Here is a 25512-nt window from a genome sequence, read left to right as displayed (position 1 = left end):
ATTTAAATAGTATTTGAAAGTATAATAGCGGTTGTTTTTTAAAGTGAATTTTACTCGGAAAAGTATTAAAATAATATTTTTTATTATTTTTTTAAAAATATTTTTGATATCAATATATAAAAATGATTTTAAAACATTAAAAAAATTAATTTTAAAGAAAACATTTTTGAGCATAACCTTGTAGAATTTGCTGCTGTAATTGGCCATTTAATAGAAGCAAACGTTAGAGCCAGATAACACAACCAGTTAACCACACGCAAAATCTTTTTGAGGCCTTTCATGAATGAATTGTACCTCTAAGTTCTGTCCATGAAATGACACAAGAAAGAGGTCAAACTGTCAGATTGATTTTGCTGAGTTTACGTTAAATTGGTCAAGAGAATAATCATGATACAGTTAATAAGAAAAACATTACAAGTAGCATTTATTATGAAATCATAGAAAAGGATTCCGCAATTTCTGTTGCTAGCCTCTTCATAGGTTGCAAGTAAAAATGCTGCAGCAATTCTCCAATGAAATGTCATTGTTGATGCTTAGCTCTGCAATATAACATTCTATAGCTTCAGTGAAGGCGTTGGAGATGCTGGAGGCTTTAGGTCTTCATACCTTGAGATGAAAGAAACAGAGAAACTCAATGGCATAAAAGAAAAAAAAAAGTGGCTTTATGAAATGACTAACCTCTCTAGATAACCATTACCACAGGAAGTTTGATGGAAAATAAGTGGAAATCAGAAATCAAGCTTACATGGGATAGGGTGATAGTGGCTTTTGATTCGGCTCTGTATGATGTTGCTTGTCGATTGCTGCTGCCATTGGAGGTGCACGGTTACCTGTCTCGGGTACCACATTTGTGGAGGATGTTGGTATGACTGATCCCACTGGTGCAGTTGGAGATGGTGATGTGGGGGGTTTGAGATCAGCATATCTGAAAACGCAATTAGTAGGACATAAATGACATGGGAAGATGAAATCATGAATTTGAAACCTAGCATAATTTTTTTTAGCAGAATGAGAAACTTTCACAGTTGAAGACGTGAGAGAATAAAAATTGGGTGCTCAATTCTCATTCTATATCAAAAACATGTTTTGTGTGCCAGATACAATGGCCAATCATTATATGAAGTAGCAGGAGCAGCAGCAGTAAAAGTGTACAGCACTAAAAGAAGGCTTACGCAGCATAAGGAGAAAGAGGCCTGGTTGTCTTCGTTTCTACTGGACCTGGTTTTGTTTCAGCTACGCCAGGTGCTGGCATAGGTGGAGTATCTGGAGTAGCAGGCTTTGATACTGCTTCTAATGGACTGGCACTTTCTTTCTTGCTACTGGGTTGAGTTGGAGTGGGAGAAGTAGGTGGTTTCAGATCATCATAACTGTCGATAACAGTAACACAATCGCATAACTTAGCAGCAGCAAAAACATAAACTTTTTGGACTGAAAATAAGTTCATTTTGTTAAATGTTGTATTCCATAAGGAGCAATTTTTATTTTTTTTGATCAAATTACAGACTCTCTATGATAATGGTCAGATTCTAGGCCCTCAACTTTTGGCTTTTATCCCTCTCAATAGAAGGCCTGCATGTGGCCTTGAAAGATCAGGAAAGAGCTTGGAACTCATTGCAGCTACAACAAATAACAGTTCTTGATGTAGCTGCTCAAACAAAGTGGGAACATGTTAGGTTGAGCTTACGCGGTATAAGGAGAGAGTGGCCTTGTCACCATAGCTTTTGCCTGGGCAGGTTCCTTTTGAGAAGGAGAGCTCGGAGCCTTAGGTTCAACAATCTTAGGAGGCACAGGCTTAGGCACATCTGCTGCTTCTGGTTCCTGAGAACACAATATCATCACCTACTCGCTGTTTTTTTTCCTTGCTGTTTTATATGATGCAGAGAAAGAAAAGAAAAAAAAAATACTAGAGCATTGGTAAATAGGGTTGCACTATGCTTGCTACATTCAAATTATTCTTGTTACAATCCCAACAAAAAAATTGAGTTTTCACTTTATTTTTCAAGAGAGAGTGAACAGAGCATACCTTTGGTTCAACACGTTGAGATGGTATTTTTGCGAGGAGCATGTCCATAGGAGTCAATGGTGCAGTTGTCTCTGCAATTACTTCAACCACTTTACAATATGAAAGCCCACGGTTATTGGCCATAAATGCCATAAGTTCTGCAACCTGCAATATTGGGACTGCCTTTTGTAATTCCTTACTTCCTAGCATGCACCATAATTTTGGCCAGTAACTGGTAGGTTTTACATGAGATCACACCCACCATGCGACCAGGGATGAGTAAAATGAAACATAAATTTTGCTAGCAGTCCAGAGATATAAGCTGCTTGAAAAAAAAAATTGATGGACAGAAATGAGTCCTGGCCTAAAGCAGAAAAAGTAGGTAATGTCTTCACAACCTCCCTCAAAATTTTGATGATTTTTGAACAGGGTTCTGACATAAATTACAGGCACATGAAAAGAGGTAAGACTTGGCATCAATTAAGTACATGACTATGCTATATTCTAAGGAAAGGAAATGGAAATGCACAGATGCAGACTAGAAGTGAGGCTGCTCATTATTTCATTCTCTGTTCTAAAGCCTGAAGTTTAGGCTATTTTCCTTGCAGTCAGGTGGAAAATACGTCCACAAAGAAAATTAAAGAATCTCTAATGTAAAATTTTAATGAACCGCACCTGAAGATTCGACACCAGGCCACCAAATAGGGTATCTTCCTCTGAAAGAGTGATGTTATGAGTTTCCTTGTAAGCATCAGTAGGCCTCTCCATTCCACCAGGTCTTACTATCTGAAGAGAATCTATATATAATTAAGTTCAAGCTAATATAAACTAGTATACTCATATAACCTGTGTGTCCATTTAATGCATTTGCAGGTTCTTACAGTGTAAGGAACGCCACTTGCTATGAGTGCTTCTTCTGCTTTCCTCTTCCAAATTAGGACACCCCAAAACAAACTTAGCAGAAAAAAATGAAGGAAAATCAGCATTTGTCACCTACTCACATGCTAATTCTCCTTCCCAAATCACTAAACTTACTTTAGAATAGCAGCAGGAAATCCGACTTTGTTCGTTCCCAATGATGAAACCATAATAAAATGGTTAACCTTTGCAGCAGTTGCTGCAAACAAGAACAATACTCATTTTTCTAAAACAAAACGCTTTAAGCTGTCACACAGGCCGATGTCTTTTTTACCTGCATCAACGAGGTTTTTAGTAGCCAGATAATCAATCCGATAAGGCCCTGTAACATCAAACACCTCCTTCTCACCGGCACCAATGCAGCATAGAAGCACAGATGCATTGCCTAATGCCGGTCCAATCTGATTTGGTTTCTCCAAATCACATTCCACAATATCAAGCCTTTCCACAGCTGGGCTAAAGACCAGAGTATATCTGTTATAATGCAGATGTTGGAGGCCTTCTTCTCTAAATGAAAATGATTTACATTTTTTTTTCATCACCGTCTTAGTTTCTTTCAATGTTCAAGTAAATTAGAAATGCTTACGCTGGGATCCTTCAACATCAAGCTTCATTGCCATAACACTCTGCAAATGGATTGCTCTTTTAGTAAACATGCTTTGAAAGAAAAACAAATGTAGTAAATCGACTCCTTTGAACTCTGAAATTTATACCTGCACAAGAGCTTCTGCTTTCTGGGCACTCCTGACGCCAGCTCTAACTCGAAATCCAAGCTTGAGAAGCTCCCTGAAGCAAATTCAAATGTCAAAGAATACCTGTTAACCAATCACCAAACTGAAAAAAAAAATTGAGCACTAGAAAATTACCTCACTGCTCTTGAGCCAACTTTACCAGTAGCACCAGCAACAAATGCAAGATTCTCATCTTTTGTTTCCACTTCCTTTGAATCTGCCTCAACTGCCCCAGACCTAAATTTCGCAGCAACTTGAAAAAAAATTACATGAATATCAGTCAAAAATAAAAATTCCTCAATGCCATTCAAAGGAAATGAAACCCATCTCTCCATTTATGACATTGATGATCAAGATCATAACTAAGAGCAATGAGAAAATCACAAAGAACCATTTCAAGAAACAAATAAAAGACAACGAATGAAGTTAGGCATGTTCTTGTTATGTATGTACCTGAAGCTTGAGCTTTGATCTCAAGAATTTTGAGCTTTCTTGAATGCGGGAACTTATTGAAATGAGGAAACTTGAGGAGCTGACCGTGTATATAAGATTTCTCAAGGAACCCACATTTGGTTAAAGAAGTCGGTATGGTGGTTATAGCTGATGATTGCAGGCAACCACCCTCCATCTTCAGGGAATAGTATTAATGCTGTTTCAATCCTGCCTCAGTTCTTGAACTGAAAATTTAAGAGACAGACACACAAGTGGTTTTAATTATCTTTTGTTTCTCGTTTTCAGTTTGGCAGGTGTGGCAATCTCCACTCCATGTGGATATGATGGGTCCCATTGCAATGTTCCATGGTTTGATTATGGCCATTGACTATTTGGTTCTTTTTTTTTTCCTGTTATTTTAACGCCTGTAAATAAATGTATTTTGCAGGACTTTATAATAGTGTGATGCAGGAAAATATTAAAGTAGATATGTCTCGAAAATATTAAAGGTATGTTTGGGAGTATTATAGTGGTTATTTTTTAAAATATTTTTTATTTTAAAATATATTAAAATAATATTTTTTTTTATTTTTAATATTAGAATATTAAAAACATATTAATTTAAAATAAAAAAATTTAAATTTTTTTAAAAATACTTTCCAACCAATTGTAGTGAGAAGCCATTGATCAATTGTGAAATGTGGATTGATTATAATAATTATCGGGAATTTATTGCATCTTAATTAATTTTGTTTATCATAGAATTGAACACAATTCTTATTTTATTATTTTTTAAAATGGAAAACAATATAATATGAACACATTTTCCAGTTTTATGGGTCAGAAAAATGTTCATAAATTTTGGGAAATGAACATGTTTTTTTTTTCTTTTGGAGTAGAAAAACAAGAGAGAAGAAAACTAAAAAAGAAAAAGGAAAATTGTTTTGTGTTACTAAATAGTATGTAAATGCCTCCTAATATTATTGAATATATTTGTGGATGATAATTTTCAAAAGATTTAACTATTATTACTAATTATTAACAAATGGTGTTATAAAATATAAAATACTGTTGTTTATTTTAATAATGTTTTTTAAAAATTATGTTAATTTAGTTTTTTAATATTTAATAAGCTGAAATTGAACTTCATGATTTATTTCTATTTACTTTAATTATCTCAATCTCATTATCTAAGTTATCTAATTTGTTTTGGTCTGTTTTCTATAAATTTATCTCGGTTTAATGACTCGAGTCATGAATTTGGTGAGTTAACTTGAGTTCTTTCTTAGTTTTTTTTAAATTGATTTTTTTCAATTTCAACCTTTAATATTAAATTAATTTAAAATTGTGCTTCATACTTTGTTTCAATTAGTTTTCTATAAGGTTATTTCAGTTTCATGATTGGAGACGCGAGTTTGGTAGGTTAACCAAGGTTAACTTGGGTCATCTTATCAGTCTGCTTTCTATGTTATTATCTCAATCTCATGTTCCGTGTCATGGGTTTGATAAGTTAATTCGGGTTGACTCAAGTCATTTTTTGTGTCTGTTTTTAAATTGATTTTTTTTCAATTTCATCCTCTAACATTGATTAAATAAGAATTGAGTTTTATAATTTATTTTAATTTTCTTTATATGAAGTTATCTCAATTTTATAACTCGAGTCACATATTCGATAAGTTAAACCTCGATCATCAAATATGTTATTATTTCAGTATTTTAAAAAAATTATCTTGAATATATTTTTTTAGTCAAACTATTTTTTACAAATCATTTAAATTATCTTTCAACATGTCAAATTTACTCAATTATAACATGTCAACCCAAAAATTTGAAAAATTATTTTTAAAAAACCACTTTTTATCACACAAACATGACTCGTCGGGACTCGTCGGGAAAGTCATCCAGTTGGAGGATTTGGCCAAAACTTTAAAGAGATTTTGCGTCACCAACCTCTTCTTTGAATCAGAAATAAATGAATAAAAAAATATTTCATTTCATATCAAATAAAATATGTATGGCATTAATTTCTTTCTAGCCCTTGTGCTTAGCGAAAAGTCAATTTCCTGATCTCCACGTTTCATCTTTTATACATCACACAAAGTTAATTTTTCTTATTTCATATTTTCTTAAAAAATATCATAAATCTCAATTCTGATTTATTAAATTAAATGCAGAGAGTCAAGGTAATTCTCACTTAAATAAATATTCACAGTTATATATATATATATATATATCAAAAACTGAATTCGATACACAAGTTTAAAGGGATTTGGTTAAATTAAAAATTATCTATTATAATTAAATTCAATTATAATGTTTGATTTAAACTCAATTTATAAATAAATTGAATTAATATGTTTAGAAAAGATAAAATTCAATTTATTTTATTTTTTATATTACCTTTATTATTTTCATTTTATTTTTTCAAAGATATTGAAAAAAAAAGAGACTAGATAGATAAATAAAATATTTTTAATATTTTATTTTTATTTTTATGATATTTTTAGAGATTAAATTTATTTTTTATTAAAATTTTTAAATTAAATTTTATTTTAAAGGGTAAAAAGCATGCCGTGTAACTTTTTCTATTGTCAACCACGTGTTTTGACGTCCAGACTCGACCATAAAATGCCGATACCTGCCCACAAAACGACAATCCAAACCCTCCCTCCAAAATTTAAAAAACATAAAACAGAAGAAAAAGAAGAACCCGAAAACAGCATGGATGATTATGGATCGCGAGATCGTGCAGGCTCTACCATAAATCCTCTCTATTATAAAAGCGCACCACCGGTGCACACTCCACACTCTTCGCTAACGTACGCCACTCTCACTCTCACCAATCTCCACCATGGCTATGTCACTCCAACTCTGCCGCGTGCCTCTCCGCTCCTACCTTTCCTCCGACAATCGCGTACCTCCCCGCCGCCGTATAACCACCGTGTTAGTCCGCTGCGCCGGCGGTGATGGCTCTACTTCTTCAGACTCTTCGGAGTCTGGATTTGACGCCAAAGTGTTCAGACATAACCTGACAAGAGACAAGAATTATAATCGCAGAGGCTTTGGTCACAAAGAAGAGACTCTTGAACTCATGAATCGCGAGTACACCAGTAAGTTATCTTAAAAAAAAATCTGAACAATTAATTAAAGGACGTGCAAGACCTGAATTGCGAGTGATTGTTTTTGGAATTTTTTTTTAGTTTAATAGAGATAATAGAGATGGGGAAATGTTTTTGGAATTCTGAATTTATAGGTGATATAATAGAGATGTTGAAGGAGAATGGAAATCAGTATACATGGGGAAATGTTACGGTCAAATTAGCAGAAGCTTATGGATTTTGCTGGGGAGTAGAGCGAGCTGTTCAGATTGCTTACGAAGCCAGAAAACAATTTCCAGATGAGAAGATTTGGATTACTAATGAGATTATTCACAATCCGACTGTTAATAAGGTGTTATAAGTTTTCAATTCTTTTTTTTTTCTTTTTAATTTGGTTAATCCGAGCAGTATAGAGCTGAATTGAGGCCGTGAAGCTATTTTTGATATAAAAAAATTGTTTCTTGTGATTCCATGTTTTAGGAATAAATTGTGAATGGTTAGTGATGGTGCTGTGTTTTATTGTTGTGGCAGCGGTTAGAGGAGATGGAAGTTGAAAACCTTCCTGTTGAGGAAGGGAAGAAACGGTTTGAAGTTGTAAATGGTGGTGATGTCGTGATTTTGCCTGCTTTTGGAGCGGCGGTGAATGAGATGTTTACTTTGAGCAACAAAAATATACAAATTGTTGATACAACTTGCCCTTGGGTGTCTAAGGTATGTTTTAGATGGGGTTTTTATCTGTGAGATTAGTTTATTGCTTGTAATTCTTTGGTTTTCTATGTTGATTGTGTGTTTTGATGACATATGTATTATGACTGGAAATTTTGTGAAGGTTTGGAATGCTGTTGAGAAGCAGAAGAAGGGAGATTATACCTCAATTATTCATGGGAAATATGCTCATGAGGAAACTGTAGCAACTGCATCTTTTGCAGGAAAGTACATTGTTGTGAAGAATCTGAAAGAGGTATGCTCCAAATAATAGCGGTGGCTAGTTTCCTTTCTTCTCTTGGTATATTAGAAAATCCTAGAATGTTTTTTTAGCATGTTAATCACGACTCTCAAGAATATAGGAAGTGCTGTGCATTATCCTTTTAAAAAAAAATGCAAAAATTCTGAGAAGTTTGTACGTAATTCAGGCTATGTATGTGTGTGATTACGTTCTTGGGGGTGGACTTAATGGATCTAGCTCAACCAGAGAGGAATTTCTGGAGGTAAAGCTTTTGTTTCTTGTTAAATTTAATTTATTTTATTGGATACTACACAAAATTCTAAGATAATCGTTGGCTTGCTTGCAGAAATTTAAGAATGCAGTTTCCAAGGGGTTTGATCCTGACAGTTACCTGGTTAAAGTTGGCATTGCAAATCAAACTACAATGCTCAAGGGAGAAACAGAAGAGATTGGTAAGTTTTTGTTATGCTAAGCCATTCTATCTTTTCCTCAGAAATTGCTACCATTGATACTCAATTTATTGATTTTCCTATACTTGACAGGGAAATTGGTCGAGAGGACCATGATGCGCAAGTATGGAGTGGAAAATATAAATGATCACTTCATAAGCTTCAACACCATTTGTGATGCTACTCAGGTGATTCTTTCTTCTATTCTGATGATTCTACTTGTTCAGCTTTTCATTAGAGTTCTGCGAAAATCTTAGGCATTTGATGGTCTTACCTGGCTTACTTTCTTTTTACTATTTATGGAATTGAAATTCAAATGGTGCTTTTCCTATCCCCTTCTCCATCTATAACCATATCATAATTTCAAGATTGGCCAACCTTTAAACACCTCGAACCTTGAATTTCCCTTTTCTGAAGGAAAAGAGGTTAGAGACAATGAAAGAATACTACAAATTAACTAAAAGCAAAGTTTCTTTTATGATAACAGTTTTGGTTCATGTTTTTTTATCTTATATTTACACAAGCTTCGATCTTTTGTTCAATGTGCAGGTGCGACAGGATGCAATGTATAATCTGGTGGAGGAAAAGTTGGACCTTATGTTGGTCGTTGGTGGGTGGAACTCAAGTAACACCTCCCACCTTCAAGAAATTGCTGAGCTCCGTGGAATTCCTTCATACTGGATTGACAGTGAACAGAGGATAGGCCCAGGAAACAGAATAGCTTATAAGTTGAATGTAAGTGCAACTGCTCGTAATTCCCTTTCTTTAACAAAATTTATTTCTCATTTCATTTTAGACTTCTTATTTATTTATCCCTGGATAGCATGGGGAGTTGGTTGAGAAAGAGAACTGGCTTCCAGAAGGTCCCATTACAATTGGTGTGACATCAAGTGCCTCTACACCAGACAAGGTATTTATGCTGCAATCGTCCTTTCTCCATCTGTTGCTTTTGTAAATTTTTTTTTTCTGCCATTGACACGCGATTTTGCTTCCAAACTTTGAGATGACGGCATTATAGGATTCCCATTCCTGCAAACCATGTGAATCGTCACGTTTCCTGTTGTGCTAAATGTTATTTATATCATATACCTGGTGTTGGACGTTTGTAAAAAAGCTAATATTATTTATCATCTAAATCAATTTCTATCAGGTTGTTGGAGAAGCCCTTGTCAAGGTGCTCGGCATCAGCGGCGAGGAAGGCTTGCAACTAGCATGAGTTGAATCGGTGTACATATACAGAAGCATTTGAGAGCGCCAGGCAGATAATGTATCGTTTAACACAGGATCAATGCATCAGCAAAAAGAGGTTAGCAAAGATCCATATAGATAATACCTTTCCATGTACTTGAGTTATTGAGTCGAGCTCACAACGTTAGCCATATAGAGGTTGCAGTGGTAAAACAGTGCCGAGTGAAGCCTCTTAACGACTATTCTTCTTCCACAAGGAGGAGATCTCTTACGTGATAATATAATATATACCAGACAAAAATACTCGTCATATTTTTGTTTATTTGCATTTTCTATGCCAATCCGTGGACAAATTCAAGACAACAATGATGCTGAAGGAGTTATACAAGCACTAATTCCACTACTAAAATCTTCACATCAGACACTCACAATTCAGTTGACTTTCTAACGGCGGCAGGACTAAACACCAAAAGAATTTTACATACCTGGAGCCATTAGCACAGCAATAACAAACATCTCTCCAATAGCCACAGGCAAGATAGACAAAACAGCCAAAACCTTTCTAGGCAATCTCTTCAAGAACCCCAATGCCCCACTTCTTTCCTTTACTAGAACCTTCTTTCCACCACCACCACCACCACCACCACCGATCTCCTCTGACACAACAGGGGGAGCTGAATTCGAAAGAAGAATCTTCTTGGACACATTCTTGTCCTTGTTCTTGATTTCTTTAGAAGTTTTTAACTGGCTACAAGTTATGATGGTTAAAGAAAGCCTACTTGTCCTGTTGCTGTAAGGAGTGTGAAGTTGGGGTTTGAGTTTGATAGTTTTGGAGTAAGGAGAAGATGTGGTTTGAGAAAATGGGGTTGAACAGAGATGGGTTTGGGGTTTCCATTAATGGAAGTTTTGCAGCTCTTTTGCCCCCAAAATATATTTAATTGGCGAACATAATAAAAAAGTTTTACACAAGTTGTTTTCATTAAAAATCATTAAAAACAAATTGATTCCTTTGTTTACTTAGTTTGAAGAAGATCAACAAACCATAATCTCCACAAGCCTCTCCCATACTACTATTCTAACTTCTGTATCTGTTTGTTCCCTCTCCCCATCAGATCCTACAAGCTTTAAAGAAAAACAAAAGCTTCAACTTCGGGGAAAGAACAAAATGACTTGTCGATGAAAATCTGGACACGGTTTTTTTATTTATCCAATGAACAGAAACGTGCTCTCCTGTCATAAGTGAAGAAGCTGGTAAGAACCAGCAATCACAAAATCCCAAGTAACCTTGACCTCATTGGACTTTCTTCAGGGGTAAATTCAAAGGATTCATACACTACAATACCAGGGTTGCTGGAATGGAATAGCAGGATCATTTGAAAAGCAGGAAGGTTGGATTGACTCTCGTATTTCCATTTCTCTGTTAGCCAAGCAACATAACTAGATGGATAACAATCCGTCCATTCTTCCTCCTCCTCCTCCTCCCACTTTACCCATCCATCTTCTGGCTATTCATCCGTCCGAGTAACATAGCCTAAATATGTTAATTTTTGATCTCTTTATTTACTAGATGAGGTTGGAAAGTGGTTTGGGGACATTTTGCCATCAAGCTGTTGGTGCCGGAAAACTCACTGTGAAAGGAAGGGTAGCAGAGATTCAAATCAAATTGGTATAGATATTTGTGTAAGAAACAAAACGATGAAACCAGAGAGTTGGTTATTAAGGTTAGGGGTTCATGACATAGCTATAGCCCACCAGTTTTTATCATATGTACATAATAGAAAAGAAAAAACAGTGGCCTCCTTATCTTCTCGTAATCCAAATAACAACCATACAAAACTCTCACTCACTTTCGGTTGCAGTTAGTTAACCCGCTCCAAAACCCCCAGAACCATGCTTTACTCTCTCTCCCTGCCATCCTCCTCTCCCTCCTATCCACCGGCGAAACCCCTAAAACCCCGTCAACTCTCTCCCTCTCCCCACCCTTCCCATTACATCAAATTCCGCACAGCTCACCATGAAAACCTCAGGTACCTCAAAGCCATTGGTGTTATTGGTCCCAACAGCAAATCTCGCCAATTCCCTACCCCTGATGCCATATCTCATATCCTTGCCACCCTCAAATTTTTTGAGTCCAAAGGCTTCTTGGAGACCGACTTTGCTAGGCTCACATTTCTATGCCCAGAACTTTTATCTCTCAACTTTGACATCACTGACATTGAGCCTGTGTTCCAATTCTTGACCGACGATTTACATGCTTCTGATCAAGAATCGAGGGGTTTGGTCATCAAGTGCCCTCGACTACTCTTCTCTGATGTGGAATATTTCCTTAGGCCTACTCTTAATTACCTGAGGCAATTAGGGGTGAATAAGTTGAATGTTCCTAGTAATTTGAATGCACATCTTTTGAACATCCGCGTAGAGCAAATGCAAGTGAGGTTCGAGTTTTTAAGAAGCATAGGTTTTTCACATGATGAGGCTGCAAATATTTGTGGAAGATTGCCTGCAATATTTGGGTACAGCATTGAAAACAATCTGAGACCCAAAGTTGAGTACTTGGTGGATGAGATGAAGAGGAGTTTGGATGAGCTGAAGGAGTTTCCTCAATATTTTGCTTTCAGTTTGGAAAAGAAGATAATGCCAAGGCACTTGCATCTGAAGAGAAGGAATGTGAAGATCAAATTGAACAGGATGCTGTTGTGGAGTGATGGAAGATTCTATGGAAAATGGAAACGATGATTTGGTATGCAATTTCAGAACTTGTTCTTGGTTGCGCTTTAGGCCAATTTACTGCCTCTTGTCACTTCATGAATGCGTAGAGTTCATATGCATTCACATGGAGATGAATCCTCAAACATGCAAGTATTACCTGAATAATCATAAGAAGGAACGATTAAATTAAATAACTTTTGTTTTTTGGAGATCATAGGATAGTAATGCAGAATGAAGGGCAGAAATTCTGTGAAAAACCAAATCGATAAGAGTTCATCTGCTTTGGCCTTCCAATTTCAATAGAGATATGATACAATACTGGGTGTCAAGTAGTGCAGTTGCCACGAAACTTCCTCCTGTAAACTAAATTTTGCATTAAATCTCCAGAGGCCTCGTTGTATGCATACATGAGGGCAGCATATTCGTCAAACAATTGATCGATTCACTGGATCAATGTTATCATCTTCATATGGCGTGACCCAGATTTCATCCAACGTAAGGTCAAATCAATTTCCTAGCTGTTGATCCCTTTCAAGAACTTCTGGATTTTGTTTTTTCCCAGCCCTGCAAACATGGAAAAAAAAATGCAAGTCCTAGGTGAATAGCAGAATTGAGATTTCTATCAAATATGTACTCGTATATGCTACGCTAGTTCCGCACCCTGCTGCAATTTATCTTGCTAATGCATGGCAACTAATCCATCTATGCTAGATATGCTATGCAGAAAGGAATACTGGCTTGCATTTTGAGGCAACCAAGTCTGTCTCCATCTTCTTGAATAAAACATCTATTTTAATACAGGTTTGAAAAAAGTGCCTACCTCAAACCAACATTCAGATCTGTTTTGTTAGCAATTCAATGTCAGCTCCAACTTCAGCAATTTTGGCTTCTTTAGAAGCCTTGGCTGTTTTCGCCACATTCTCAACGTCGAAGTCCAAAGCGATTCTTTTCACCAGACCATCAAGCATCTGTGTTGGGAATAAATCAAAATTTAACTAAATAAACAGTAGGCAGTCCGCAAGAATTCCTATAGTCTGATATATGAAGCAATGAAGTTCACCTTGATATCTGTTTTTCAACAATGCAAGTGTACAGCTCTCACTACTAAAACTCCACAAGTAACTAGTCTTAACTAACTGCACTCTTTTAAAATCTTCATTTCTCTTAACATGTTTTCTTACTAGAAATTCAAAAGTTCATAATTCATGTTAATTGCCTCGCTGGATGAGAAAGATAAAATGTAGTAGATAAGCAATAAACATTATGAAGACTGTAAACATTTTGAAATTCATTTACTACATATTGAAGATCAAGATGCTACCATGGTATACAAGAAAAATATCATTTCATCATGACATACACAAACAAATAAAAGGTTTATTTGGAAAAAAAAAACCCTCTCTCAATCAATTTGCTAATATTTGACAAAGGGAAAAAAATGCCAGCTGCATTAAAGAAAACCAGAAAGTTTGAAAAGTAACTCAATGGGTTTACGTAGAGAGGGTGAGATATACCAGCGATCCAATGGCAACTAAAGCCCGGAATTTCGAGTCAACTTCGATATTTTCCTCTTCCACAATCTGTAGGGAAGAAAAAACACCACTTTGTCAAGATCGGTAACTCTGCATCTATGATCCTTCTCTGAAAATCCCAATGGAATGCTACATATCCATTCATCATATTGCAATCTAGAATCAAATCAGGATAGAACATGCAAAGCAAGACCATTTCCAAAAGGGTTGGAAATAAATGAGTAAAACATACCTCAAGAGCTGCTGAAAGAACTTGTGATTGACCTTCATGATCTTTCTTTTCAATCAACAGCACAGCATAACTGTGAAAACAAATTGCAGCATAGACAGAGAGGAAGGGCAACGATATGTGCGTCAATACTAGGAAAAGAATAAAAACAATATTATAAATCTATGAACTGACGTGGTAAGTTATCAAAACTGCAAGTGGGGAAAAATTGTGTGAAGGTATACAGATGAGAAAATGCTCACTTGAGTATCATGGTAGCATAAGACAACTGCAAGTTCTTATTAGGAGATGAATAACAACTTGAAAAAGCATCAAGAATCTGCAACATCAGTAAAAAAAAAAAAGAAATTATTGCAATACATGCAATTGAAAAACAAACATGAAAGTGCAAAGTTCTCAGTATGACATACACAGACCCATAAAGCCCGTGATCAATTGAACAAAGGCCACAGAAGCATATACGTTTATAACTCTTAATATGAGCCTAGCAGCCCATTATAATGCCAGATGCCACATTAAGACCACAGGTCTCTAAAGAAATAACAATTCAGGGTCTTTAACGACAATGCTTATCCAGGCCTTTAGGTCCAAATAATCCCCTGGGTAACAGTTCAGGGTCACTTGTCACTGGTTATTTTTATCAAGTTCCTATATGTAACTTTGATCCAAGAAAAAAAAAATTACCTCACTGCGATGCTTTTGAAGCCAGTAATGATAGTGCGAATTCTTGAAAAGATTAGTCACAACACGGGTGCTCGTTAAAAGGTTTGGAGGAAGTGGAGGATTTGTTGCCACTCTCTCGATCATTTCTATCAACGTATCTGACAGCAAATATGGTCCATAGTAAACATCAAACCTACACAAAATTCTAATACAATCATAACTAAAATTTGTTCCACAATTAAAACTAGCACATTTGCAGAATCATTTCATATCAGGACAACCCACACCAGAATCACTAGCCATCTTTCCTCATCATCCACTCCATCCAAGATTAGAAGAAAAAAAGATAATATTTTTTTTATGCAATCAGGTTTCTCAACTAAAACAAAAACAGAGTTACATCTCAAGGTACCGTTTTCATCTTCAATGTGCTTGAGAAGGACTGTTGCCCCATCTGGGTGTAGAACAAGCATCCTCAAAATATCGATAACTGGAACAAAATAATAGACTCAAGTGAGCAGAGTTTATGTACTCATGTATACGGAAGGAAAAAACTCAACAGTCGTAACAAAGCGAGAATCAATGTTATGTATAGCATTTTACATGAGTGGCATGCATGTATTAACTGCTATTTTTGAAGAATTTTCAAAATATCCAGGGAGGTTCACAATCAAGAGCATGTACTGACCTGGAAATATCATAGCCAGAGGCCAAGATCTTAGGAGTTTCAGCAGCAAAGCAATGTCAGCATCTGCAAATTTACTAGTGTGATAATGTGACGTGTCCTTCAAAATTTTTACAACTGCACTCAATCTTGATATCTCAAGCTCCGACAAAGACAGGTTCTTTTTGTCCTTCAAAATGTCAACAGTATACATTCAAGAAACAAATATAAGAAAATTAACATCAAATTGACGAAATAGAAAACCAATAATTGTAAAATAACCTACAGAATCAGAAAGCAAAGAATGGTTGAACTCTGTAAGCTTTTTCAGGATCCCTTCAAATTGAGCCACGTCAAAAACAAGCATTCCTTTCTGGAAATGAAATGGTAAAAAAATAAGAATTGAAAAGACCAGTGGCAAAATTCTATTTAACTAAACTCAGCATCACAAAAAAATTAGGACAATCAATACATAAAGAGTATTTAATCAGAAAAGAGTTGAGCAATAATGTGCTAGAAACAGTTAATTTAATATCATCAAATTTCATTGGAGGACTGATTTAGCTATTCTGCATCCTGTCTAGTTTGTATCCGACCTGCCTAGTTCTACCTATTCATTTCTAAAAGTACCCAAACCCTAATTAATGAAAGCACAAAATTAATGCATATAAAATAAAGATCATCTATCATCAAGAAGCAAACTACCAGAGGCTTCCTAAGTTCTAAGCTAACTATATGGAGCTAGAAGCTATTTGGGCAGGTAAGTCGAGAAACACTGCCAACAGGATAAAAGATACAAGTCTAGCATAGTGCAAAAAGTTTTCTTAGTTGAATAGAGTTGTAGACAACAATAAGGGTAGAAATAGATAAAATAATAAATGCAAAGTGCTATAATCCCTAAAAATAAAACCCATGATTACCTAAGATTCCTAAATTGGCAGTCTAGAAATGCAACACAAACCTTTCAAATAAGAGCTTTACAAGCATACCTTGGGAATATGTTTGAAAGTTGGTTTCGCTGAAACCTCTGTTGCATAAACAAGAAAGATCATAAATTCAGGCCATGCTTTATGAAATTGGCTATATCCCAAGGTAAATGCTAAGATAAATATTAAGTTGTTTTTTCAGGTCAATGTATACATACCAGACATGCTAGAAGATCCTCCAGGTATATAAGCATTTGCTGAAATATTAAAAAAAAAGAAAAAAAAATTCACATCATATGAAAACAGAGTTGGGGACTGCACACCTTACCAGTTACAGATAGCTACATGTATTATACCAGAATGAAATTATACTTACAGCCAGTGTATGGGTCACGGAATGATGAATCAAGTGCAACGCCACCCTGGCCAGAATTTTGGAGTATAAACTCTACAATCTGTTGACGATAGGCAAGAGGAAGATTCTCCTTGAGAAGCCACTTGTCAGCAGTCGAATATGGATTATCTGGAAACATCTCAACCACTTATCTCAGCATGCCTAATACATTTTCTGTACGCAAATAATTATGTCACACATTCTACAACTGTTCTTCTAAAAACAACAAAGAAATACACTCAGTTAAGCATTTTGAGTTGCTTTCTTAGCTAAGCATTTTTTTCCCAAGATATTCCCTCCAAGAACCAAAAGTAAGGAATAAAAGAACTCTCAGAGAAAACAAGGCCATCCACAGCCATTAAAAGGCAGAAAAGTTGGCGAAGAAATTTACCTGATAGATTGTATGGCAACTTACGAATAGGCTCTCCATCACCAATATCAACATCAAACACTGATAACAAGATTATATAACAATCAAGATAAAAAGTGAGGTGAATTTCAAGGGAGTAAGGAAAATAAGGCTCAGAGCAGCTGATAACTAGATGCTGACCATAATCATATTCAATTCCATCAAGAACAGGCCGCTTCATGCCATCATCTGGTCCATCAACAACTTCTCCAATCTGAAAATGGATGAGAGATAACAAAACATGAGCAATACGACAATAAAAAGAAATAAATTTCCAGAAGTAACAAGAGAAAAGAAGCACAATCTGTCAACCAAGGCATCCCCTAAGTAGTCCTTCCTTGTCATTGCAACGACATCAAATCCATTCCTTCATGATACATACATAATTGGAGAAGCTAAAGCAACCAGATAGTTTTAATTCTCCTTGGAGAAGATATACGATCATGACCATATGTGGCTGCTTAAAACCCACAGTACTTAACAACTCAATTGCTTCTAGAAACTTCATTCCCTCGTGTTTGTTCTCATCTTTGAAAGATGACAACACCTTAAAACACTATGGTCATTCATTCCTAATCACATGATGGATGGGACATCAAATCCATGAACTTCATGATACATACATAATTGGAGAAGCTAAAGCCACCAGTTAGTTTTAATTCTCCTTGGAGAAGATACATGTTTACGACCATTTGTGGTTGCTTAAAACCCATATTACTTAAGAACTCAATTGCTTCTAGAAACTTCATTTCCTAGTGCTTGTTCTCGCCTTTGAAAGATGAAAACACCTTAAAGCACTAAGGTCATTCATTCCCTCATCACATAATGGAAGGGATTGTTCAATTTGTCATCAATGACCACCATATGAATTGCATCTGTCTAAATCAATGTCATGCATGGAAATATCATGTGAAAACAAATGAGATAAAAAAAGGTGGCTGAGCACATAAATTGAAGCAAAGGATGTTTATTTGTCAAAGAATAAATTATTTTATATAGCACGGGAAGAAACAAGAAAAGAAAATTCTTCATAGTACGAATAAGCATGAATTCTTTTCAAATTGAGAATGCACAGCATCAACTCAATTTAGCTTGGGTAGAATGTATACGGACAATGCTTTCTGAGCAAAAAGGAACATGAACAGCATAGACATAAATATGCCTTGAATGATAAAGTGAGCACGGAAGAACTTGCTGGAGAAACAGTATGATGAAACTAATTGTTACTTTATCCCACTTCTGTTCCCTCAAATTCCAAGCATATGCGACACCGTTGTCCCCTTCTCTGATGATTTTGGTCTGCCCATCACTGGTTCCTGATCATAAGATAATTACAATACATTACTTAATTAGCAATTTCCAACAGAAATTAGGTAACATTTCCACCCATAACACCCATAACTCGCACAAAATACGCTGAATTTAATATAACTAGGTAGAACACAGTCAGGTACCACCAGAATTTTATTTTCTTGTCACTGATGCAAGTATCCAGACACTGGTATTGACTTATATATTGATTGATATAAGTAAAGGCCATTGCTCCACAATTTTAAGTCCAGCACAATTGTATGCTATTCACAATTGATTTTCACGACAACTAGCCATAGCTTCATCAAAAAATAGAATTTCCAAGATAATTAAGATAAATGTTTTTGGAGGGTCTATTTGAAGCCACACCTGGAATCTGTAAAGCGTCAAGGCCTGGTAAATCTTCCAATTTCAATCCCCCAACCCTCTTCCTAACAGAAACAATTTGCAACATGAATCAGCATTGACAAGCATTATAAAGAAACCAACATTACCATGATCCAGAAGGAGAACCAACTTCCACACATCATAAAACTATGAAAAGCATTGCAGGAATACATATATTTCAAGAATTAATGAGCTCGGAAATGCTATTAATCATGAAATAGACTGAGATTTGCTAGAAGTAGACATATTTTTTCTTGGTCTTTTTGGTGCTTCACAGTTAACAAATTCAAACTTAGGCTGTAAGTTAGCAGATATATCATGAAATAGACTGAGAATTGCTAGAAGTAGATATATTTTTTCTTAGTTTTTTGGTGTTTCACAGTTAAAAAAAATTCAACTTTGCTAGAAGTGGATACATTTTTTTCTTAGTCTTTTTGGTGCTTCACAGTTAACAAACTAAAACTTAGGCTGTAAGTTAGTAGATACATCATTGTGGTTCACAGCTCACAATTACCCATTAAGTAACTAACATACCGTACAAACAACAACAGAAACTCATTAAACATTGATCCAAGACAGTATAGAAGTCCACATTTTAACAACAGAAAGTGCATAAGTATGTATCACTTGCTGGCAAATAATGCATGAATATACCTGCTTAATTTGTATTGAGAAAGTTGGGAAACATAAGAGTCAAGATCTACTGGGTCCGCAATCCTCTCCTGATGTGAAGTCCAAATACGTACTACTCCATCTGAGCATGCTGTCACAATATCACCACTTTCCAAGAATTTGACATCCCAAACACAACCAGGATGCTCTAAGCTCTGAACACAGACTCCATCTGCAACATGAAAATGATTTCACAAGTAAATAACATTTCAAAGACACGATCAATTCGGTTGCAATGCCCAAATCCTCAGCATATGAGATTACATGAGTAGAAGAACAACCAATAGAAGCAGTCACCTTTCCAAATCTTTGCTGAACAATCTTCACTACCACTAACAATTAGTCCAGACACATGTGAATCAACTGAGTAGACAATCGAAGCATGGCCAACCATCTCCATCAATACTTGGCCAGTTAAAGCCCATAATCTGATGGAGCTGTTGCAATGAAAATACTATTGCAGTCAACGACCATTTATGCAAGACAATGAGGGTTATTCTTTAAAAATGAATAACGAAGGAAGTCCAGGGAATCTTTATTTATAAACTGCAATAACTTTGGCGCTATCCATCATCTACTAAGCCAAACATAAAGCAGAACCATTGCATTATAAAACAGAAATAAATGAAACTGACTGCTCACCCATCATGTGATGCAGAAAGAATTCCCACTCCATGCATCTTTGCTAAGCCTCTTACTGTATCTACAGAGTTCACAAGTACAAGCCAAATTGAGCCTGAATTAGTATACTGACCAATAAGCCATCTTATTTCTTGGTACAGAGAACAGATATTGAACAAAGTGGGGCTGCAAAATTCTCCAAAACCATTTCATTATTTAAAGGCAAACATAAACGTCCAACAGATGAGCAACAAGGCATGTGGGAAAGAAGAGCAGGGCGAAAACCCTACCTGAGTGCCCTGCAAAAGTGTGTAAGCATGTCTTCCCTTTCCAAAGTTTTAAAGTTGTGTCAGTTGAACCTACATTGTCATGGAAAGAAAAGTCAAGTTGTTGGTTTAGTGTTTGGCACACAAAAACCAAACCATTGGATCCATGTATTTGAATATGAAATGGAGAACGATTAAGAGTTCGAATTAATAATGGAAAGATTAAGAAAAACACTTCCAACACACAGATACAGGCCAGCACAGATCATAAAACTAAAATTTTAATCCTGAATGAAGAGGTGAGGGGCCCCGAGCAAATGCGTCTTCTAAACCAGCACCTCAATAGTGCCAAAATTAATTTTTCATTTAATTTTCCACATGCAGCACTCATATTTTTCACTCAAGGTAATGTAACTAAGATTCCACAAAAAAAAGGCAGAAAATGTACCTGTAACAAGCTCGCCGGACGGCAGCTTAATAATCGCTTGGATCGCAGACTTATGAGCCTCCCAAGAGTCAACAACTTTACCTTTCCTCCATCTCCTCAAAGTACTATAACAACAAAAGGAATCCATAATAATCACAAAAAAAAGAAAGGGCCAAAATTTAGATCATCTATCAAGGCGAGAACACACAAAATAATAAGCCTACCAATCAACGGAGGAAGAAACAATATCTTCATCATCCAAAACAACACCAGTAACTTGCAATTGATGACCACTCAAGCTATGGACTTTCTCTCCATTACTCAAATTCCAAACAAAAACCATCGTATCCATTCCACCAGACATGATCGCGCCTTCTGAGAACACTTCATTCGGCGGAATCCATGCCAATGGTCCCACAAAACTCGAATGCCCTCGCAGAATTTTTGATAATTCAAACTTGCGTTTGTCAGTTGGGTCGGGCACCCAGTACCTCACCGTTTTGTCCCTCGACGACGTCGCTATTCCCGCATTTCCGCAAACACAAATCCCGCGAGCCTGCGAGAGATTAGATAAGTTAATCAAACGGACTTAATTTTAATTAAAGATATATATAGAGAGAGAGAGGGCGGGAGGGAGGGGTAGCTACGTCGTCTTCGTGGCCGCGAAGCTCGTGGCTTAATTGATAAATTTTTAAGTCGGTTTCCATGTCCATGATTTTGAGAGAGTTTTTAGAGAGCGGAGGGTTTTATAGTTTAGAAGTAGAGGGAGAAGCAATTTGCCGTGTTGGACGATGAAGGGATCATGTCTTCATAAGCTTCTTGACTTCCGTTGGAAGTCAGGAGAAAGTGAGCTCTGGTTTGGGTTCGTTGTTTTTTGACTTTTTAAGTCCTTAATTTTTTAATTTATTTCTACTTTGGTTCCTAGACGTCTTCGTTATTTCTTGCTTTTAATGGCAAGGCATTTTTTAAATAGATTTCACGCTCCAAAACTAAGTCGTTTCCTTGAGTTTTAAATATTTATGACCTTTTGATTATTATCTTAAGAATATTTTAAAATATTTAATTAAAATAACATAGAGGCAACTTAAATTTCATCGTGTTAATTTATTATGATTTATGATGCTTTGGATTTTATACACCAATATTATTTTTTTTGTTATGTCCTTATATTAGGCAATGACATTATTATTATTATTATTATTATTATAACAAAAATTAAATGGCATGGAGAAATTATTGTAGATCGCCTTGTTTGTTTCCAGGAAAATGAATTTCTGGAGACCATTTTTCATACTTTTCCATGTTTGGTGAACATAAGAAAAATGAGTCAAAGGAAACTCAATTCTGGTCAAAGGAAAAAAATAAGCTTTATAAAGGAAAACACTTTCCCATGAAACACCTCTTCTTTGCCTCGTCTTCATCTCTAAAAACTCTGTTAGCCTCTTCAGTGATAACATTCACATTAGCAAGCCACTTTCTAACATCAAAATGGGAAAAGTTGTTTCACTTGCAGAGGTTGTCAAAGGGTCATTTGTCTTCCAGCAGAGGAAGCCATGCCCATGTCAAGCCCGTCAACATAAACTGATGAGTAATTGCTTATCCTGTGGTAAGATTGTCTGCGAACAAGAAGGAGAGGGGCCTTGTAGTTTCTGCAGCGCCCTTGTGTTAAAGTAAGGAAGTACGTATGCTGGTCTTGAAGAAAGCATGGCTCCTACATCAGATGCTGAATTTTTAGCTATGGCTTATGCTAAAAGGCTTGTGGAGTATGATCAAAATTCTGCAGCAAGTACACCTATTATTGACGACCAAAGTGATTACTATGAGATAGAAGGCAACAGCTAGCTATCAAATGAGGTATTCAAGTTATTGCAATATGCAACATACTGGTTACATTCTCTCTGTTGCAACTACCTACAAGGTGTTGAGCTCTCTCCTTTATCTTTTATCTTTTTATCTTTTTTTTAAAAAAAATTCTCTTTATAGGAGAAGCAACTCTTGAGGAAGAAACAAGAGGAAACAGAAGAAGCAGAACTGGCCAAGAGAAGTAAAGTGGTTGTGACTTTTGATTTGGTTGGATGTAAGGTATCTAATTTTTAGCAACCGGGCTTTTTTGTATCATTTCAAATAATTCTTGTTTCCCCATTCCTGTAAAAAAATCCTTGTTGTTGCAGGAAGCTTTCTTGCTTCAAATTTTAAATAGTGGCACAATTATGACTGTTCCTGCTTTTGACATCCCTTGCTCATTTTTTTTTAAAGCTTTAACTATAATTTTGATGCAATTATATTCAAGTAAATATGACCCCAATGACATATTCCATTAATTCATTAATAAATTATATTGTAAGTGATTAAATATTTATTTTTTATATTTTTTATATATTAGATAAATTTGAAAAAAATTAATTCATTAATAAATTATTTTCCAGTTCATTTTCCATAACATAACGAAACACTGGAAAGTATTTTCTAGTTCATTTTTCATTACACTATCAAACATCGGAAAATAATTTCCCGGAATTCACTTTCCAAAAGAAAACTACTTTCCTGCAAACAAACGGAGCCCAAAGAGTTTTTACTATGGATTGTAATAGTAGTTTTACTATCAATTTTTCATCTTTTCACGAGCGGATAAATATTTCTTTGATTTTCTTCCACAAGAGTATTCTGGTTTTTTCATTTTCAAAGTACAGTCAAATAACGCTTTTAGCCTAAAAAAGAAAAAAAAAAGCTTTGCCTTTATGGGTATTTTGGTATTTTTACATGGATATTTTATGTAATTAAAAGGACTTATGTTGTTCAAAATTCTAGCACTACTAGTAATAGTGATATCATAACTTGGCATGCTAGATTAGAAAACAATGGGCAAGATCAATTACATAGATTGTCAAGAGTTGGTCTTTTAAGATCACTTACCAAAGAGAAATTGCCTGTTTGTGAGTATTGCCTTGCTAGAAAAGCAACTAAATTACTATTTGGCAAAGCTAAAAGAGCAAAAAGTCCATTATAGCTTATTCATTCAGATATTTGTGGCCCAATGAATGTGAGGGCATGACATGGTGCAAATTATTTCATTATATTTATATATGATTTCACATGATTTGATCATGTTTTTTTTATCTCACAAAAATTTGAAGCATTAGATTGCTTCATTCGATACACTAATCTGTTGAAGAATAAATGAAGCACAAAAATCAAAGCTTTAAGAACTGATCAAGGACGTGAATATCTATCTGAACATTTTTTTTTTGTAATGAAAAGAGTATAGCTCGACAACTAACTATTCCTTATACTTCATAATAAAATGATGTAGCAAAATGAAGGAATAAGACCCTATTTAACATGGTTAGGTCAATGATGTCGCATGCTAACTTACCAAATTTTCTTTTGGAAAGATGCATTGTTGACTGCTGCCTACATATTTAATCGTGTTTTCTCTAAATTTGTCTCATCCACTCCATATGAAATTATGAAATAATGAAAAACCTAATCTAGGTTATTTGCATCCATGGATATGTGCAATTTATATTCACAATAATTCTCATAAATATGAGAAACTTGGTCCTAGGAGGAAGAAGTGTATCTTTATAAGATATTCTGAATATTCTAAAGAATTTGTATTTATTAGTGAAAAAGCTGATGGAAGAATGACAGAGATTTAATCACGTGATGTTGTATTCTTAGAAAAGGATTTTCCAATGACAAGTGAGGTTAATAAAGATTTTCAATTATATGAAATGGAAAATCTAGGTTATGGCACACCAAGCCATTCAGTAAAGGACTTAGAGGAAACTCTTAACCCTCTTGGAAACAGTGAGAGTGACATTTTGTTTATTCCTACTCTCATGGAGCAAGATCATGAGCAATCTCAATCTCGTAGAAACATTTGTGAACCAATTCCCCGTTGTCAATTTGAGATTAAGGGGGGAGCGTTCGTGATTGCTCCAAAAGATGATGAAAAGTTTAAAACATTCAATCATGCTCTGTCTGGTCCTAAAGCAAGATAATGGATTAAAGCTATGGAAGAAGAAATGAAGTTGATGAAAACTAATCAAGTTTGGGACTTGGTTGATTTACTGTAAGGACAAAAATCCATTAAAAATAAATGGATTCTTAAAATTAAACGTAAGGCAAATGAGTTAATAGAACGTTATAAGACTCGACTAGTAACAAAAGGCTACACACAAGAAGAGGGAATTGATTATAAAGATACATTCTCACTAGTTGTGAGGCTTACTTCAGTTCGCCTCATTTTAGCTATAGTCGCATAAATGGACCTAGAGTTATACCAAATAAATGTTAGAACTGCATTTCTCAAAGGAGAACTAAATAAGGAGATCTATATGGATTAGCTTTTAGGATTCGAGACTAAAGGATAAGAGCGCAAAGTTTGCAAGCTTAAAAGATTCATATATGGTCTTAAGCAAGCTTCTAAACAATGGAACGTAAAATCATCAAGTTATCCTTAAAGTCGGTTTAAAATGATAGAAGAAGACCATTGCATGTATTTTAAACGTTCTAACAATAGTTTTATAATATTG

The 25512-nt window shown here is 35.4% G+C and overlaps 4 protein-coding genes and 1 pseudogene across 4 annotated transcripts; 3 read left to right on the top strand and 2 right to left on the bottom strand.

Moving 5' to 3' along the window:
• Nucleotides 1–246: 246 nt before the first annotated feature.
• LOC133699804 (protein TIC 62, chloroplastic-like) lies at nt 247–4361 on the bottom strand. The gene is made up of 13 exons (XM_062123273.1): nt 4105–4361; nt 3787–3904; nt 3634–3706; nt 3507–3546; nt 3195–3371; nt 3038–3119; nt 2884–2956; nt 2678–2788; nt 2024–2167; nt 1685–1818; nt 1173–1367; nt 746–925; nt 247–606 (listed from the first exon to the last, which is right to left on the bottom strand). The coding sequence occupies exons 1-13, from the start codon at nt 4277–4279 to the stop codon at nt 555–557; spliced, it is 1554 nt and encodes a 517-aa protein (XP_061979257.1). The 5' UTR covers nt 4280–4361; the 3' UTR covers nt 247–554.
• Nucleotides 4362–6774: 2413 nt separating this feature from the next.
• On the top strand, nt 6775–10150 carry LOC133699571 (4-hydroxy-3-methylbut-2-enyl diphosphate reductase, chloroplastic-like). The gene is made up of 10 exons (XM_062122868.1): nt 6775–7193; nt 7337–7533; nt 7713–7892; nt 8011–8142; nt 8315–8389; nt 8474–8579; nt 8670–8764; nt 9126–9311; nt 9400–9486; nt 9727–10150. The coding sequence occupies exons 1-10, from the start codon at nt 6935–6937 to the stop codon at nt 9790–9792; spliced, it is 1383 nt and encodes a 460-aa protein (XP_061978852.1). The 5' UTR covers nt 6775–6934; the 3' UTR covers nt 9793–10150.
• A 1340-nt stretch (nt 10151–11490) lies between these two features.
• Nucleotides 11491–12564, top strand: LOC133699572 (transcription termination factor MTEF1, chloroplastic). Its single transcript, XM_062122869.1, has one exon. It carries the CDS (start codon nt 11655–11657, stop codon nt 12498–12500), a length of 846 nt encoding a protein of 281 aa, XP_061978853.1. The 5' UTR covers nt 11491–11654; the 3' UTR covers nt 12501–12564.
• A 71-nt stretch (nt 12565–12635) lies between these two features.
• Nucleotides 12636–21849, bottom strand: LOC133699570 (uncharacterized). The gene is made up of 23 exons (XM_062122867.1): nt 21622–21849; nt 21199–21530; nt 20996–21099; nt 20572–20640; nt 20303–20363; nt 19958–20097; nt 19643–19832; nt 18971–19032; nt 18518–18606; nt 17432–17504; nt 17273–17332; nt 16864–17010; nt 16706–16744; nt 16551–16588; nt 15848–15934; nt 15586–15751; nt 15310–15387; nt 14919–15055; nt 14477–14553; nt 14238–14307; nt 13988–14053; nt 13294–13441; nt 12636–13037 (listed from the first exon to the last, which is right to left on the bottom strand). Exons 1-22 carry the CDS (start codon nt 21685–21687, stop codon nt 13307–13309), a joined length of 2286 nt encoding a protein of 761 aa, XP_061978851.1. The 5' UTR covers nt 21688–21849; the 3' UTR covers nt 12636–13037; nt 13294–13306.
• A 613-nt stretch (nt 21850–22462) lies between these two features.
• On the top strand, nt 22463–24978 carry LOC133699439 (uncharacterized; annotated as a pseudogene).
• Nucleotides 24979–25512: the final 534 nt, after the last annotated feature.

This window comes from Populus nigra, chromosome 7 (genome assembly GCF_951802175.1).
Source record: "Populus nigra chromosome 7, ddPopNigr1.1, whole genome shotgun sequence".
NCBI lineage: Eukaryota > Viridiplantae > Streptophyta > Magnoliopsida > Malpighiales > Salicaceae > Populus > Populus nigra.
This window is presented reverse-complemented; position numbering and strand designations above follow the sequence as displayed.

Excerpts from the sequence above, each read along its gene's own strand:
- LOC133699804 (XM_062123273.1), bottom strand. The coding sequence starts at position 4,279 with ATGGAGGGTGGTTGCCTGCAATCATCAGCTATAACCACCATACCGACT. Across the intron at positions 3,707-3,786 it reads GTTGGCTCAAGAGCAGTGAG|GGAGCTTCTCAAGCTTGGAT; the intron begins GTAATTTTCTAG and ends AATTTGCTTCAG. Across the intron at positions 2,957-3,037 it reads TTTCCTGCTGCTATTCTAAA|TTTGTTTTGGGGTGTCCTAA; the intron begins GTAAGTTTAGTG and ends TTTTCTGCTAAG.
- LOC133699571 (XM_062122868.1), top strand. The coding sequence starts at position 6,935 with ATGGCTATGTCACTCCAACTCTGCCGCGTGCCTCTCCGCTCCTACCTT. Across the intron at positions 7,893-8,010 it reads CTTGCCCTTGGGTGTCTAAG|GTTTGGAATGCTGTTGAGAA; the intron begins GTATGTTTTAGA and ends AATTTTGTGAAG. Across the intron at positions 9,487-9,726 it reads GTGCCTCTACACCAGACAAG|GTTGTTGGAGAAGCCCTTGT; the intron begins GTATTTATGCTG and ends AATTTCTATCAG.
- LOC133699572 (XM_062122869.1), top strand. The coding sequence starts at position 11,655 with ATGCTTTACTCTCTCTCCCTGCCATCCTCCTCTCCCTCCTATCCACCG.
- LOC133699570 (XM_062122867.1), bottom strand. The coding sequence starts at position 21,687 with ATGGACATGGAAACCGACTTAAAAATTTATCAATTAAGCCACGAGCTT. Across the intron at positions 16,589-16,705 it reads AGGATCTTCTAGCATGTCTG|AGGTTTCAGCGAAACCAACT; the intron begins GTATGTATACAT and ends TTTATGCAACAG. Across the intron at positions 15,752-15,847 it reads ATTCTTTGCTTTCTGATTCT|GACAAAAAGAACCTGTCTTT; the intron begins GTAGGTTATTTT and ends GACATTTTGAAG.